At 44.0% G+C, this 17,642-nt stretch overlaps 1 protein-coding gene across 1 annotated transcript in view; it reads right to left on the reverse strand.

Moving 5' to 3' along the window:
- LOC128057632 (ATP-binding cassette sub-family C member 4-like) overlaps positions 1–15,679 on the reverse strand; it is a 200,875-nt gene extending 185,196 nt beyond the window's left edge. The window contains 3 exon segments of the mRNA XM_052650093.1: positions 2,386–2,506; positions 3,054–3,164; positions 15,624–15,679. Coding sequence (XP_052506053.1) covers positions 2,386–2,506; positions 3,054–3,164; positions 15,624–15,679 — 288 coding nt within the window.
- Positions 15,680–17,642: the final 1,963 nt, after the last annotated feature.

Consider the following 17,642-nt stretch of genomic DNA (forward strand, 5'->3'; position numbering starts at 1 on the left):
TCAGTGGAGGCTGTGGGAGGAGAGGAAGCCTCAGGAGAGAATGCAGAGAACACTGGCCTGGGAGTCTGAACACTAGGCTTCAGAAACCAGGTCGGCCACCTTCGAGTCACATGACCCTAAGCCCATCATGTGCCCACCTGCCCTCCAGGTCTTTGTTCACCTCGAGGAATTGTGGGACAACTGAGAGCCACACAGCTCAAAGTACTCTAAAATCAACACTAAAAAACAAGTGTAAGCTATGATCATTGTTATGATACAGAAGTCCTGGGAAGAGACCTGTTCTATTAATGGCAGAGGCTGGTTTTACAAAGGGTTTGGAAAACTCAGTGCTTCTCAGAGGCCACCATGCAGAACAACTCTTGAGAAAAGCCATTTATAAAAGCCAACATTTCTGGGCAGCAATTAAAAGTTTCACTTCTAAGCAGATTTTTTAAATTTATTTTTAACCATTATGAATGCAACCTTTAAAAAAGAGGCACCTACTTCCCTGACTTCTAAAAGAAAATGGGAGGAGTGGGGAGAATGAGTGAAATAGGTGATAGAGATTAGAAGGTACAATCTTTTAGTTAAAAAAATAGTGAGATGTGTGATCTACAACATAGGAAATACAGTCAATAATATTGGAATAACTTCGTATGGTGACTGAGGGCAATTAGACTTGCAGTGATCATTTTATAATGTATACAAATATTGAATCACTATGCTATATACCTAAAACTAATATCTCAATTATACTTCATTTTTTTATTTTTAATGGGAATAAAACCTTTTTTATGCTTTTTTAAAAATGAATCCACAGGTCATCACTGTGGATATCACTAACAACTAATGGCTAATGCTATGCTCTCAAGATCCAGCAGGGTGCACACAGCAGGTCTGCTCTGCAGGTCCCCTTCTGCTTAGCTCAGTGCCCCTCCTCCTGTCCCTTGCTGTGTGGACTTTGGTGGTTGCTCTCAGCCCACAGTAACTTTGCCACCAAAGCCTCCACTTTGCCACTTTTCAGCCTCCTGCGTTGAGCAGACTCAAGGGACACTTGGAAGAAAGGGTTGGGAAACAAAGGCAAAAGCCCAATACAGCTCTTGGGGAACAAGCCCTGAGTCAAGGCACAAAACCCACTGTGGGACTCAGAGGATTCTGTTTACCCCCTGCCCATAAGCTGAGCTCCAAAGTGAATATTTACACAAACATGTGCCTCCTTCAGCCTCCACCTAGACCAGAGACCATCAGCAAAAGTGGCCTTGGACAAACAAGTGACTGAACAAGGCCAGGCCCTTTCTAATGTTCCTGGGAACAGGAGATAAACTCTGGTCACTCCGCCCCTCTCAGGGGAAGGGACTGGGTGAACCCACTCTGGTTCTCTGAGGTCATCCCACTTACACACAAACAGGTGGAGACCTCACCTCTCAGAGGGAAGCTCTGATGACCTGCAGAGGTTTTCTCTGTGTCTCTCTTCCAGGCAGAGACTTCAGGCCCCTCCACAACACCCTGAGGGCCCTGGGCAGGTGGAGACCTGTCCTCCCCACCCACATTCCCCTTGGAGGTGTGCAAAGTGGGGGGGCCAGACATGCTGAGAACTCGCTGTCTGTTCTGTTCTAATTAGGGGTGACCTGTAAATGCCCCAAGTTCAATATCATCCTGGTACTTGTTTCCCCAAGCATTACAGTCACTCCTCAATTCTCACAGGACAGAGGTTCACATACCTTGAAATTCTAACCCCAAAATCCTCACCCTGGACTGGCATGGCCCTGCCTCTTCCCACTGGTGCTGCCAGGAATACCTGCATTGTGGTTGGTCAGAGCACTGTCTGGGAACCACAGATAATCCATGAGTTATCCTGTGCACCAGAGGAATTTAAAAAAGGCTGGAGGTCACAAAATAAATGTGTTCATGTTTTAGAGAATCCTGAGCTGAGTTTAGATCTTCCACCATATAAAATAAACAGCCACTTAGGGATGGTAATGAGGGGAAAGATGGTTTCTTAAAGGGCTCCTAGGTCCATCTGAACACAGCATGATGCTACTGCTAATGTCAACATCCTAGTCACTTCTGGCACCCAGGGTACATGGTCACCTGGAATCTACCCTCAATTGCAATCCCCAATCTGACTGCCTGCTCTAGGAAGTTCTTAGCATCTTATTTATTAACTTCAGGCCAAGTTCAGGATGCATGTGTCTTGAGACCTGTAGACAAAGCTCTCAAGATGAGTCTTCCTGGGAATTCCCTGATGGTCCCGTGGTTAAGATGCTTTGCTTTTATTCCATGGCCGTAGTTAAATCCCTGGTTGCAGAACTAAGATCCCTGGCCTCTCTCCCCGCAGGTCCCGTCCATCTCAGTACTGACCTGCACATAGTAAAAAGCAATGCACAGTATAAAAAAAGCTTTTACCTCAAGAAGTATAAAAATTCCCAAAACTAAATAGGATTTCCAGTGACACTTTAAGATTGCTTTCATTAAAGAAGGCTCCTGTGCATCTTTCTCAGCTCTCAAAACTTCTTGATCCCAGTACCTGTGATGAGAAACAAAGTACAATAAAGAACAATGTGTCCACCAGACAAAACAAGGAGGTGGCAGACTGGAGGAAAAGCCTTTACTACAGGGCACTCTGTGGATGCCCCATAAATGTTGGCTAATTGCTCACTGGATACCTGAAAGATGAGCGGTGCAGACCCTGAAGCACCAGAAAAACAGGCCTTGAGGGAAAAGTCTCAGTCTCAGGACACAAGTTCCTGCCAAGCCTTTGCTGGATTCACAGGGTCATGAGCAGCTCAGGAGAGCAGACACCCTCCTCCAGGGACCCCACCTCGAGGGACAGAGTTCAGCCTCCAGGGTCTTGGCTGCAGGTTCTCTCCACTTCCACAAATGCACAGAGAATATAGGCTCCCCAGCTTCCAAAGTGTGTTAAGCCCAGGGTCAGCCTGAGTGGGGTGAGTGTGCCATGTCAGGGGAAGGAAGCTCAGGAGAATCCAGAGGAAGGCAAAGCTCCCCACAACACAACGTTACCACATGTGGAAATTCTCAGTCTTCCTCCCCTTCTCCCTGCTGCCTGTGCTCACCCTTGTAGTTCTTCTCCAAGGTGCTGGGAGCAATCTTCCAGAAGCACAGAGTACATGTCATCTTCTTCTAATCTTCATTTGTAACCAATTTTAAACAAGGGGTTTAGCCAACTGTTAAAAATTAAGAGAAATGGAGAGTCACCAATATACAAATCACACATATCTAATTAAGTTCTAACTCTTGAGCTTTGTAAAAAAGAAAAAAAAAAAAAGGAAGAAGAATAAAGAAAGAAATGGAAGAGGAAGAATCATTATAGTGAAAATGAGTATACTACCCAAAGCAATCCACAGGTTCAGCACAATCCCTATTAAACTACCAATGGTATTTTTCACAGAACTAGGACAAATAATTTCAGAATATGCATGGAAACACAAAAGACCTCAAATAGCCAAATCAATCTTGAGAATGAAGAATGGAACTGGAAGAGTCAGTCTGCCTGACTTCATACTACACTACAAAGCTACAGTCATCAAGACAGTATGGTACTGGCACAAAGACAGAAATATAGATCAATGGAACAAAATAGCAAGCCCAGAGATAAATCCATGCATCTATGGACACTTTATCTTTGATAAACGAGGCAAAAATATACAATAGAGAAAAGACAGTCTCTTCAACAAGTGCTGCTAGGAAAACTGGTAAACTACATGTAAAAGAATGAAACCAGAACACTATCAAACACCATACATAAAAATAAACTCAAAATGAATTAAAGACCTAAATGCAAGACCAGAAAGTATAAAATTCTTAGAGGAAAACATAGACAGACTCTCTTTGACATAAATTATAACAATATCCTCTATGACCCACCTCCCAGAATAACAACAATAAGCAAAAAGGACATAATTACACTTTAAAATTTATGCACAACAAAGTAAACTATAAGCAAGGTGAAATGACAGCCTTCAGAATGGGAGAAGACAACAGCAAACAAAACGACTGACAAAGAATTAATCTTCACAGTATACAAGCAGCTTATGTAGCTCAATATCAGAAAAACTAACAACCCAATTAAAAAGTGAGCAAAAGACCTAAACAGACTTTTCTCCAAAGAAGACATACAGATGGTTAATAAACACATGAAAAGATGCTCAACATTACTCACTTGTTAGAAAAAGACAAATCAAAACAACAATGAGGTATCATCTCACACTAGTCAGAATGGCCATCATCAAAAAATTCTACAAACAATAAATGCTGGAGAGGGTGTGGAGAAAAGGGAACCTTCTTACACTGTTGGTGGGAACACAAACTGGTACAGCCACTATTTTGGAGAACAGTGTGGAGATTCCTTTAAAAACTGGAAATAGAACTGCCATTTTGAGTGAGTTAAATTGAGTGAAGTCTCTCAGTCATGTCTGACTCTTTGCAACCCCGTGGACTGTAGCCCACCAGGTTCCTCCATCCGTGGGATTCTCCAGGCAAGAATACTGGAGTGGGTTGCCATTTCCTTCTCCAGGGGATCTTCCCGACTCAGGGATCGAACCCAGGTCTCCTGCATTGCAGGCAGACACTTCAAACTCTGAGTCACCAGGGAAGCCCAGCAAACTGCCATATGACCCAGCAAATCCCAGTGCTGGGCATACACCTCAAGGAAACCAGAATTGAGAGAGACACATGTACCCCAGTGTTCATTGCAACACTGTTTACAACAGGTAGGACATGGAAGCAACCTAGATCTCCATCAGCAGATGAATGGATAAGGAAGTTATGGTACATATATACAGTGGAATATTACTCAGCTATAAAAAGGAACACATTTAAGTCAGTTCTAACGAGGTAGATGAACCTGGAGCCTATTATACAGAGTAAGTAAGTCAGAAACAGAAAGCCAAATCCTGTGTATTAACACATATATATGGAATTTAGAAAGATGGTACCAGTGATCCTACATGCTGGGCAGCAAGGGAGACACAGATGTAAAGAACAGACTTTTGGACTCAGAGGGAAAAGGCAAGGGTGGGATGACTTGAGAGAATAGCATTGAAACATGTATACTATCATACGTAAAACACATGGCCAGTGCAAATTCAATGTATGAAACAGGGCACCCAAAGCCAGTGCTCTGGGACAACCCAGAGGGATATGGTGGGAAAAAAAGTGGGAGGTGGGTTCAGGATCAGGGGGACACACGTATACCTGTGGCCAATTCATGTTGATGTATGGCAAAAACCATTATAATATTGTAAAGTAATTATCCTGCTGCTACTGCTAAGTTGCTTCAGTCGTGTCTGACTCTGCGCGACTCCATAGATGGCAGCCCACCAGGCTCCTCCATCCATAGGATTTTCCAGGCAAGAGTACTGGAGTGGGGTGCCTTTGCCTTCTCCAAAATAAATTAATTTTAAAAATAATTAGATATGTGTTTACACACACACACACACACACACACACACGTATACACCCTAATTCTATACAATGAGAGGCCCTGGAATAATGACATACTGGTAGCAAAGAGCATTCCAGTCCTTAGATCTTGGGGTTCTGTTTTTTTTTTTTTTTTAACATACACAATTACATTTCCTTTCTTGTGGTGAGAATTTTTAAGGTCTAATCTCTTAGCAGCTTTCAAATATGCATAGAGTATTACTAACTATAGTCACCACACCAGACATTACATCTCCATAGCATATTTATTTTATAATTGGAAGTCTGCACCTTTTAGGACCCTTCACCCAGATCTTAACTTTCTGATACCCTTCTTCTCTAAAAGGAGCCAAGGCTCCTTGAAGAAATAGCTGGTTCCAAGGTTGGGGCAGTTTATGTAAGCACCTGATAATTAGCTTTTTTGATTATAATATAAATGCCAGACATTAAGCTTTGGAGATATCCTTGTTGAAGACAGCCACCTTCAATGAACACGTGCCAGCTACACAACCAGATAAAGAGCCAGGCCACCCCACCCATGAAGTTCCCGCTTGGAGAAAGCTCTGGTTGACCTGATAACAGACTATCTTGCTGACTGCTTGATTCTCCCCTCTCACACTTTATTTCCTGCTCTTGTGTTTTAAATTCACCAATAAAGAGTGAAACTTCAAAATCCTAGACACCCCACCTTCAAGCCCCAAAAGGCAGAATCTCAAATCCAGACTTACTCACGTGCCCTCTCTCGATTCAGGACCTGGCTATGTCACCACAGGTATGTCTGGTACTCCCCACAACATGTGAATGAGTGATACACCTCATCATTTCAAAGTCCCCGGATGGTTGCTGCTGACACGTGTCTCACAATCATAAGAACCACAAGAGCCAGTCAAGCCACAACATTGGCTCTAAAAGGAGAATTTCTGTGGGGACTGCTCATAACTAGTATGAGCCCTGGTAAGCAGAGCCCCAGGCAATCCCAGCAAAAGCCTGTCTACAGCGTAAGACCTACAGGCAGAGAAAGTCCAAGAAGGAACATCTTGCACCATAAAATAAGAAAGCCCTGAAAGAATTATGAGGTTGTATAGAAAGCATAGAGAAGCCAGCTTGAATGACTTTTGCTAGACAAATCGGGGATATGTTGAGAATCAAAACAAATAAATGGCAATGAATAACAACAAATTAAACAAAGAAAGGATCTCTGAATCCATGTTGTTACATTAACAGGAAAGAAAGGAATGCTCTTGCAAACAAAGGCAAACAAACACAAAAGGAGTGATGGAGTCAGAAAATTATCAATGTAAGTTAAAATCAGTGGGTGAAAGTTTGATGTGGAAGACGGTATCCATATAATCTCAAATTCTCTCTCTGCAAATTACTTATTATAAAGGGAAAAAAGCATGATACCCCTTAAAGCCTGTTCAAATCAATTAGGCATTATTTAAATAATAACAAAATATAGAGATAGCCCAAAGATGAATACCATTTTCCTGACCTTGCCAGGGTAAGGAAATTTTCAAGGTAAGACAATAATAACCAGTGAAAGCAGAGATCACACTTCTTTTATACAATTATTCCAAGGAGAGTATATGAACAGAGGTGATGCTCAAGAATTATTTATTGAATGTATGAATGTCCATGAATCATTAAAGAAGCAATAAGAGAAGCTGAGCTTCAACTTTTATAAACTCTGGTAGGTTGGCACCTCAAAAGAACCCCAATCCAGGAGACAGAAGACTGGATCCTAATCCCAACAGTGGCAAAGAGGACCCAGGGCCTTAACTTCCTCCTTCCTGCACTCCAGGTCAGCATCTCAGTGACCGTTAATATGTCTTCAGTTCGGTTCAGTTGCTTAGCCGTGTCCGACTCTTTATGACCCTATGAATCACAGCACGCCAGGCCTCCCTGTCCATCACCAACTTCCAGAGTTCACTCAGACTCATGTCCATCGAATCGGTGATGCCATCCAGTCACCTCATCCTCTGTTGTCCCCTTCTCCTCCTTCCCTCAATCCCTCCCAGCATCAGGGTCTTTTCCAATGAGTCAACTCTTCGCATGAGGTGGCCAAAGTATTGGAGTTTCAGCTTCAGCATCAGTCCTTAAAATGAACACCCAGGACTGATCTCCTTTAGGATGGACTGGTTGAATCTCCTTGCAGTCCAAGCGACTCTCAAGAATCTTCTCCAACACCACAGTTCAAAAGCATCAATTCTTCGGCACTCAGCTCTCTTCACAGTCCAACTCTCACATCCATACATGACCATTGGAAAAACCATAGCGTTGACTAGATGGACCTTTGTTAGCAAAGTAATGTCTCTGCTTTTCAATATGCTATCTAGGTTGGTCATAACTTTCCTTCCAAGGAGTAAGCATCTTTTCATTTCATGGCTGCAATCACCATCTGCAGTGATTTTGGAGCCCCCCAAAATAAAGTCTGACACTGTTTCCACTATTTCCCCATCTATTTCCCATGAAGTGATGGGACCAGATGCCATGATCTTAGTTTTCTGAATGTTGAGCTTTAAGCCAACTTTTTCACCCTCCTCTTTTACTTTTATCAAGAGGCTTTTTAGTTCCTCTTCACTTTCTACCATAAGGGTGGTATCATCTGCATATCTGAGGTTATTAATATTTCTCCCAGCAATCTTGATTCCAGCTTGTGCTTCTTCCAGCCCAGCGTTTATCATGATGTACTCTGCATAGAAGTTAAATAAGCAGGGTGACAATATACAACCTTGACTTATTCCTTTTCCCATTTGGAAGCAGTCGGTTGTTCCATGTCCAGTTCTAACTATTGCTTCCTGACCTGCATATAGGTTTCTCAGGAGGCAGGTCAGGTGGTCTGGTATTGCCATCTCTTTCAGAATTTTCCACAGTTTGTTGTGATCCACACAGTTAAAGGCTTTGGCATAGTCAATAAAGCAGAAATAGATGTTTTTCTTGAACTCTCTTGCTTTTTCTTTGATCCAGTGGATGTTGGCAATTTGATCTCTGGTTCCTCTGCCTTTTCTAAAACCAGCTTGAACATCTGGAAGTTCATGGTTCATGTATTGTTGAAGCCTGACTTGGAGAATTTTGAGGATTACTTTACTAGCGTGTGAGATGAGTGCAATTGTGCAGTAGTTTGAGCATTCTTTGGCATTGCCTTTCTTTGGGATTGGAATGAAAACTGACCTTTTCCAGTCCTGTGGCCACTGCTGAGTTTTCCAAATTTGCTGGCATATTGAGTGCAGTGCTTTCACAGCATCATCTTTCAGGATTTGAAATAGCTGCACTGGAATTTCATCACCTCCACTAGCTTTGTTCATAGTGATGCTTTCTAAGGCCCATTTGACTTCACATTCCAGGATGTCTGGCTCTAGGTGAGTGATCACACCATCATGATTATCTAGGTTGTGAAGCTCTTTTTTGTACAGTACTTCTGTGTATTCTTGACACCTCTGTCTTACTATGTCTCAATTTCCTTCCGAAACAAAAGTATAAGTCTGTGAGCTTTACCACTAAACAGGTTTGAAACATGTTAAGCCATTTATCCTATAGTCATTCCTCACAGAAAACACTCAGAGAATTAGCACTGGAACATACCAAGATGATAACACTCTGTCCCCACACTAGTGAAGAATGAAGAGTTCTGGAAATGCTTGCAAAATAATGTGAATGTACTTAACAATACTAAACCATATGCTTAAAAAGGGTCAAGATGGTAAATTTTATGTTGTGTGCTTTTTTCCACAGTTCTAAAAAAATGTAATGAGAAAAAAAAATGCACATGATATGCCTGAGTTGGAAATCTTACTGTACTAGAGTCTAGATTTTGTCACCTTTTGGTTGTATGACCAAAAACTACAACATACCACCTCAGTATTGGCCCCTGGAAACTGAGGAGAACAGGTGGAGATAACACCTCCCAAGGCTGTTGAGGTGTCAGTGGAGAAGACAGTGTTGCTCTAAACAGAACAACATCTCACCAGACAAAGAGCAGCCATCACCACAACAGAGCTCCTTAGTAATCCCATTGGGCCCCAGTAGAAAACCTCTGATAATTTTGATATATGCAGTTACAATGGCAGAGACTGACAGGAAGAAGAAAGACTCTGCTTCTTTCCTGCAAGGAATCAGCCAGTGAAAAGCCATAGACCCTTTGCTTAACAGACCTGCCAACTTCCTTTCCCCTCTATAATAGTGATCTCTTTCCGTGGCCCTTTGAGGACTTGCACGTAGCTCCCCACAGTTGTAAACATTGAACTACAATTCTCCACTGATATCAAAAGCCTATCTTTGCCAGAGAAATGTCTGATACCCTATTTGTTTCATGCCAACAGAGGGAAGGGGGTTAACATGATCGGGGGACCTCTGGAAGACTCAGAAAGGCAACTTATTCCCTTGACACATCTGAAAGGACTCTAACTGACACCTCTCAGGGTGATGAGGTAGCATGATCAAGATAAAAAAAAAAAAATCAAGAAAAAACTACAAGTGATAAATTTGTTAGGCAGTTTAGTTTTCCACAAGGACACACCACACCTCTGAGATATTCTACATCTAGTTTGATGCTTTAGTTATTGTATAAAATTACCAAAACTCATCAAACTAAATGTTTACAGGGAACAGATCAAGGTCAGAGAAAGAGCCCTGCAGAGGTCACACAGCCTCAATCTACAACATGGGGATCTCTGACTGTTAATGAAGAACAAGTGGTATTCTGAAAATGGTCCAAAGAATCCTAATTTAAAATTAAATATTTCTATGTAACCATGAACTTCCAGATGTTCAAACTGGTTTTAGAAAAGGCAGAGGAAGCAGAGATCAAATTGCCAACATCTGCTGGATCAAAGAAAACGCAAGAGAATTCCAGAAAAACATCTATTTCTGCTTTATTGACTATGCCAAAGCCTTTGACTGTGTGGATCACAACAAACTGTGGAAAATTCTGAAAGAGATGGGAATACCAGACCACCTAACCTGCCTCTTGAGAAACCTATATGCAGGTCAGGAAGCAACAGTTAGAACTGGACATGGAACAACAGACTGCTTCCAAATAGGAAAAGGAGTACATCAAGGCTGTGTATTGTAACCCTGCTTATTTAACTTGTATGCAGAGTACGTCATGAGAAAGGCTGGACTGGAAGAAGCACAAGCTGGAATTAAGATTGCTGGGAGAACTATCAATAACCTCAGATATGCAGATGACACCACCCTTATGGCAGAAAGTGAAGAGGAACTAAAAAGCCTCTTGACGAAATTGAAAGAGGAGAGTGAAAAAGTTGGCTTAAAGCTCAACATTCAGAAAACGAAGATCATGGCATCTGGTCCCATCACTTCATGGGAAATAGATGGGGAAACAGTGGAAATAGTGTCAGACTTAATTTTTCTGCGCTCTATTGCAGATGGTGATTGCAGCCATGAAATGAAAAAATGCTTACTCCTTGGAAGGAAAGTTATGACCAACCTAGATAGTATATTGAAAAGCAGAGACATTACTTTGCCAACAAAGGTCTGTCTAGTCAAGGCTATGGTTTTTCCAATGGTCATGTATGGATGTGAGAGTTGGACTGTGAAGAAAGCTGAGCACCGAAGAATTGATGCTTTTGAACTGTGGTGCTGGAGAAGACTCTTGAGAGTCCCTTGGACTGCAAGGAGATTCAACCAGTCCATCCTAAAGGAGATCAGTCCTGGGTGTTCATTTTAAGGACTGATGCTGAAGCTGAAACTCCAATACTTTGGCCACCTCATGTGAAGAGTTGACTCATTGGAAAAGACCCTGATGCTGGGAGGGATTGGGGGCAGGAGGAGAAGGGGACGAGAGAGGATGAGGTGGCTGGATGGCATCACCAACTTGATAGACATGAGTTTGAGTAAACTCCAGGAGTTGGTGATGGACAGGGAGGCCCTGTGTGCTGCGATTCATGGGGTCACAAAGAGTTGGACACGACTGAGTGAATGAACTGACTGACTGACTGATGCATTCATAATCATTAGTTACTGAGGGCCAACAGCACCAACCTTCCTAAACCATCTCAACAATTGACTAGTTCACATCCACCCCTCATGTCATCAGCTTCTCTGATCAGAGTCTCTGGAGAGTCTGACTTGACACCAGTGGTAGTTTCCACATCCGCACTCACTTTGCAAGGGGACAGTTCACTGACTGAGACATGGCCACTGTCAGTGGAATGAGGATGTAACCACTCCCTGATGGGCCAAGTGCAGCTAATCCAAGACCCTGCTCCACCCTCATCTCTAGGGACAGGCCCTGCACCAACGCCCAACCTGCTGGCTTCTGGGATGAAGGGGGAAAGAAATGCACAGCTCACCTCCAAGGCTGCAGTGCAGGGCAGTAGGGACCTTGCCAGGGAGAATCTCAGCAGACTGGACACGGTACAAAAATTGTGCCACTGATTTCCAGTAATGGGAAAAAGGAAGAATCAGTCAATAAACCATGATAGGAATATGGGCCATTTGGGAAAATGGGGTCTATCTTATGCCAAATACAAAAAAAAAAAAAAAAATTCTAGTTGTCTTGTTAGAAATTTAAAAAGAGAGCCAAAATAGAATGCTTACAGAGATTTAGAGGATGCTAGGATTTTTAAAAGACATTATGAAAGGAATAGGAGAAACCAAAAAGAAAAGTTCAATTAATTATATCTAATTTAAAACCTCTAAAGTACAAATGAAAATCTGAAAAAGTATTATATGCACTATTGCAAATTATTCAAATATAAAAATGCCTCATGGGAAAAAATGTCTACGAAGAGACAATTCAAAGAAAAACAAATAGTCAATAGACATAAAGTTACAACTCTAAAAATCAAATAAATTCTTATTAAAACTGATACTGGACTTCCTTGATGGTCCAGTAGTTAAGAATCCATCTGCTAATGCAGGGACACAGATTTGATTCCTGGTCCAAGAATATTCCACGTGGCATGGAGCAACTAAGCCCATGAGCCACAACTATTGAAGCCCACTCGCCCTGGAGCCTGTGCTCCATAGCAAGAGAAGCCATGCACCACAACTAGAGAGTAGCCGCCAATCACCACACAACTAGAGAAAAGCACAAGAGCAGCAATGATGTCCCAGCGTGGACAGCAATAAATAAATAACTGCTTGACATTTTTAACCTCAGGCCTATAAAAAATGTCATTCAGGTACTCACAAATAGCAATGAAATAAGCACACAAGCAGTTTTTAAGCAGGCAAACCTGATGGAACAGAATTCAGCTTTCACCAGTTATTCTAAGAAATAGCCAAATTATCAATAAGTGTACATGGCTAACAGAAATAAACTTTTATTCATTTCTTCTTCTGTAGTTTTAATTTTATTACAGAAATAGTAAAGCATATATTATTTTCTAAAATCCACAATAATTACGTATAGCCATAATGCATGACTTTTTTTGACCCTAAGTCCCATCTGTGCTTTGAAAACACTAAAACTCCAGTGAGATCATTTGTATAAACACAAAAAGCTAGTTACTGGCATCATTTACAAGTTTAGAAAGCAAGTGAAATATGAGAAGAAGAGCAAACACCCAATGAGAAGATGAAAACTCAGTTTTTCTCTACAAGGCGGACTTTGTCTCTGGGCAGTACTTCCTGCCTGGGCTCATGTCAGCTTTCCCCAGGGAAGCGAGTGGGGAACACAAGGAAATCACGAGGGTACCTCAAACTTTATGTACGGGCTGGAAATTGTGATCAACAACTAGCTTCATAAAGTCCAGACCCCTTTTAAAAGTTAGCATTGAAGTAGTAATGCCAGTGGGAGGGGTGGCTGAAAGCAGAAGCCAGTCTCAACCTTCCATCAGAATCACCTGGAGCTTATTTTACCCCCACCCCCAGAATTTCTAACTTTACACAACTGGTCTACAAAGAGTGCAGGGGGATTTGCATATCTAACAAACTCCCAGGTGACGAGGATGAGCAAGTCTGAGAGCTATACTCTGAGAACAGTCACCCTAAAGCTTTATTATAGAGATGTTTCACATGCATCATCTCCAACAGCAAGAATTTTAAGAACTTCCCTTGAGCAATTCCTGTCAATAAGACCAAAAGTGTGTTTGGAATCGGCTTCTCTGTGCATTTACAAACAAGTACACAAATAGAACCTACTCGATACAGCAGTTACATACACAGGGAGCCAGACTGCCTGGTTTGGGATCAACTCTTTCACTTTCCAGCTATGTGGTGGTAGACAACTCACTCAACCTCTATGCTTCAGCAACTTTAAGCGTGATATAAGAGGTAATAGCTTCTCTCCTTGCAGCAGGAAAACTGGTAATGGGTGTCTACCAAAATCAATGAGAAGTCTTTATCTTCCCATTTCCACACACACATTTTGAAAATCCACAGACAGAAGGTGACTGGAGAGTTGTTTGCCCTGCTTTAAGCAGATGTTTGACTGTTTCAGTATTATTTAGAGTAACCACACCCACATTCCTTCTTCTAAGCCCCTCTTTCCTTAAAGGCCACCAAATGACCAAGAGATGTAACTACACACTGAATACACCACTATCAGAACAAGCATAGGAGTTTCCATTCCCTGGGAATCCCTTCAGTTCAGTTCAGTCGCTCAGTCGTGTCCAACTCTTTGCGACCCCATGAATCGCAGCACGCCAAGCCTCCCTGTCCATCACCAACTCCCGGAGTTCACTCAAACTCACGTCCATCGAGTTGGTGATGCCAAACGGTCGTCCCCTTCTCCTCCTGCTCCCAATCCCTCCCAGCATCAGGGTCTTTTCCAATGAGTCAACTCTTCACATGAGGTGGCCAAAGTATTGGAGTTTCAGCTTTAGCATCATTCCTTCCAATAAACACCGAGGACTGATCTCCTTTAGGATGGACTGGTTGGATCTTCTTACAGTCCAAGGGACTCTCAAGAAACTTCTCCAACACGACAGTTCAAAAGCATCAATTCTTCAGCATTCAGCTTTATTCACAGTCCTACTCTCACATCCATACATGACCACTGGAAAAACCATAGCCTTGACTAGATGGACCTTTGTTGGCTTTTGAATATACTATCTAGGTTGGTCATAACTTTTCTTCCAAGGAGTAAGCATCTTTTAATTTCATGGCTGCAATCACCATCTTCAGTGATTTTGGAGCCCCAAAAAATAAAGGTCCCAGCTATTAGATGAAGACTTCAGGTAAGAGCTTCAGCTCTCTGCAGGGTTTTTCACTGGTGTTTCCTCACAGTTCAGGGACCCTTCAGTGGTTTCAGGACCAAATGACTCCTGGGCAGGACCACCTGCATCAAGACCATGCACTGCTTCTCTGAAGGCTAAAGATCTGCGTAAGACCCCACAGCTTTCAGGGACCACATCCCCAGGGTTTGGTCCTCAAATGTGGAAGTAGAGATATTCACAATAGAGAAAGGGGCTGGTCAAATACCTACTCCAGTCCTGGCTATGTGTCCCAGGCAAAAGCAAAATGTGTTCAAGAATAGTATCCCCATTCATTACATTAAAAACAAGTGTTTTTACACACATGAAACTTGTCACAAATAGATACCAGGAAATGCAGTGAGAGATGTACAGGGAGAGACGGAGGGAGAAAGAGAAACATTGTCATAGGCACAGTGACGAGGGAGCCCGGTGCAGGTGGAACTCAAGGAATATGGGGAAAGTGGGGACGTTCTTGGACGATGATAACAATGAAGGGCACTAATTGGATAAAGGAAGCTGTTCATAAACTGCTTGCTTAGAGGAAAAATAAGCATGCCTCTTTAGTTCAGAACTGCAAATTCCTGAGCAGTACTGGGGAAGCCGCCTAAGGATGGAGTGTGGCTGTGTGTGAGTGTGTGTGCGCGGGCGGGGGGCGGGGGGGGGGGGGGGGGCGGTCCCAGGTGGTCCAGTGCTTCACCCGCTTTGCAGGAGACTCCCCTTGGGCAGCCTGGTTTCTCAGCTTCCCTGCCTCCTGCTTCACTCGCCGCCCCTCCTACTAGAGCCTAAGGAGTTTGCTGGTGGGGCAGCGAACTACAAGTCAGGGAGCCCCACCACGAGTTCCTTCTCCCGGGCTCTGCTCCCCTCGCCAGACGCCTGGGACCACGTGGCCCCACGGGCTACAAGCAGCCAGGCGCCCAGGGCGCCAGCGGAAAGCACTCCCTCGCCCCGACCACCCTCCTCCTCGGTCCCCAAAAGCGCAGCGGCGGCGTCAAGCACCCGCCCCACGACGGCGGAGGTGTTCCTGCCCAGACAGGCTCTCACCAGAAGAACAGGCGCGAGCAGAAGTTCGCGTCCTGCAGCGGGTTGGGCTTCCGCATCTTGCCGGCGGGGATGGCTGCGGGCCGGGGTCGCGCTTCTCTGGTGATGGAGCTGCTCCTGGAGGCGCCGGCGGGGAGGCTGGAGGCTCAGACACAGCGCGGTCTTCTCTTAGGGAGACAGAACCACCGGCTCTGGGAGTGGAGCACCGGGGGCCCGCCCGCTTCAGGCCTCTGCCCCTGGGGCCTGGAGTCGGGAGCGGTGGGAGCAGCAGGACCAAGGGGAGGCCAGGCGGGCTCTGCCAGGGGCCACGCAGGTGTGAGGAGAGACTGCAGGCGCGCTTGATGGAGCCAATTAGGGAAACTGCGGCACCGAAGGCACCGGACAGAGGCGCCTACGTTTGGGCACCGGGCTGCAAATTCTACCAAAAGGCGCGCTCTGAGCCCGGGCCCCCACCCAGAAGACGGAGAAGGAGGGACAGGCTGCATCAGAAACGCTCCCTCAGCTGTGGTGAAGACCCAGAGAAAGCAGGCACAAGGAGATAGCAGCCCTTGCTCTGGGCACTCTGCCCTCGTCAAGACCAAGTAAGGGTGCTATAGGAGGGTGTCCAGCTGTTAGGGAGAAGGACCCTGTGGGGCCTTCCTGGGATAGATCCCGCCCCACCCCACGCCCTCTGCCTGCCTCTTGTTTGTGCATGCGGTGCTCAGTCACTCAGTCCTGTCCGACTCTTTGTGACCACATGGACTGTAGCCCACCAGACTCCTCTGTCCATGGGATTATCTAGGCAAGAATGCTGGAGTGGGGTGCCATTTCCTCCTCCAGGGGATCTTCCTGAACCATGGACCTAGCCTGCATCCTGCTTCTCTTTGTATTGGCAGGTGGATTCTTTACCACTGAACCACCTGGGAAGCCCCTCTTGCTTTGAGAAAAGATTTAATCTCCCAGGCCTCCTCTGAGCCAGAGAAGGCTGGCTCAAGAATTAATGATGGAAAGAATGTGAATGTGTAGTAACAACAACAAAATATTAAACAATAGATCAGCCATATAGCAATCACAAAATCTTTAGTCCTTCCCTGAAGGATTTAGATCATATAGATGACAATGTCTGATGCACATTCCTAGGTTGTTCTGCAGATACTAAAACCCTCACCAGATGGAAGAAGTTAACTGCATGATGACCATGAGCAGGGAGCCCCCATACACCAGCTGGAGCCTGAGGACTGAAGATGTTAAACCCTGTGACAGGACCCTGTTACCTCATCATCAGCCAATCAGAAAATAATGCTGGAGGTGAGCACCTACACTGCACTTTCTCCCTCACCTTCCCTGTAAAAACTCTCCCCTGAAATCTATCAGGGAGTTTGGATTTTTTGAGCATGAACTCCTTACTTGACTCTTGCATTAAACCTTTCTTTGCTCCAAACTTCAACAGTTTTTTTGACCTCAGACAACAACAGGGTCTAGCACAGATTATGTTTGTAGAGCTGCAAAACCTAATGAAAAGTAACAGAAAGTTAGAGGAACTCAGATGATTTTTGGAAGATGAATGCATGGTGTTAATGGGGGCAGCTTTCTGACATCTTACAGGCTGTATTGTTCAGGGAACCTCTGTGAGCTTGTTGCTGCCCTGTTAGACTGGGAAATGGAAATCTGAGGGGAGAGATACTGTCTCATGATTTCTTTCATCATGAGCTCAGGGCCTAGACAAATAACTGTGGCATATGTTACAGAACACAGGTCATGCATATTTCTGGTGAACTTCCCTTACCTTTAACTCTAACAACACCATATTCAGCAAGGTATTATCCCTGTTTTATGGATGAGCAAGATGGGGCTCAAGGACAGCACTTGTCCAGGGTCTTTGAATCAGTAAATGATGAATCCTGATTTGGACTCAGGTCTAAATCCAACATGACTATCTCACTGGTGGATGGACAGTGTGCATCAAAACTGCCTAGAATGTGCTGTTTTAAAGAATGAATGACTGTAGGACTGAATGAAAAAAATGTTGGTCTCCCACCCATA

The sequence above is a fragment of the Budorcas taxicolor genome, chromosome 12 (genome assembly GCF_023091745.1).
Source record: "Budorcas taxicolor isolate Tak-1 chromosome 12, Takin1.1, whole genome shotgun sequence".
NCBI lineage: Eukaryota > Metazoa > Chordata > Mammalia > Artiodactyla > Bovidae > Budorcas > Budorcas taxicolor.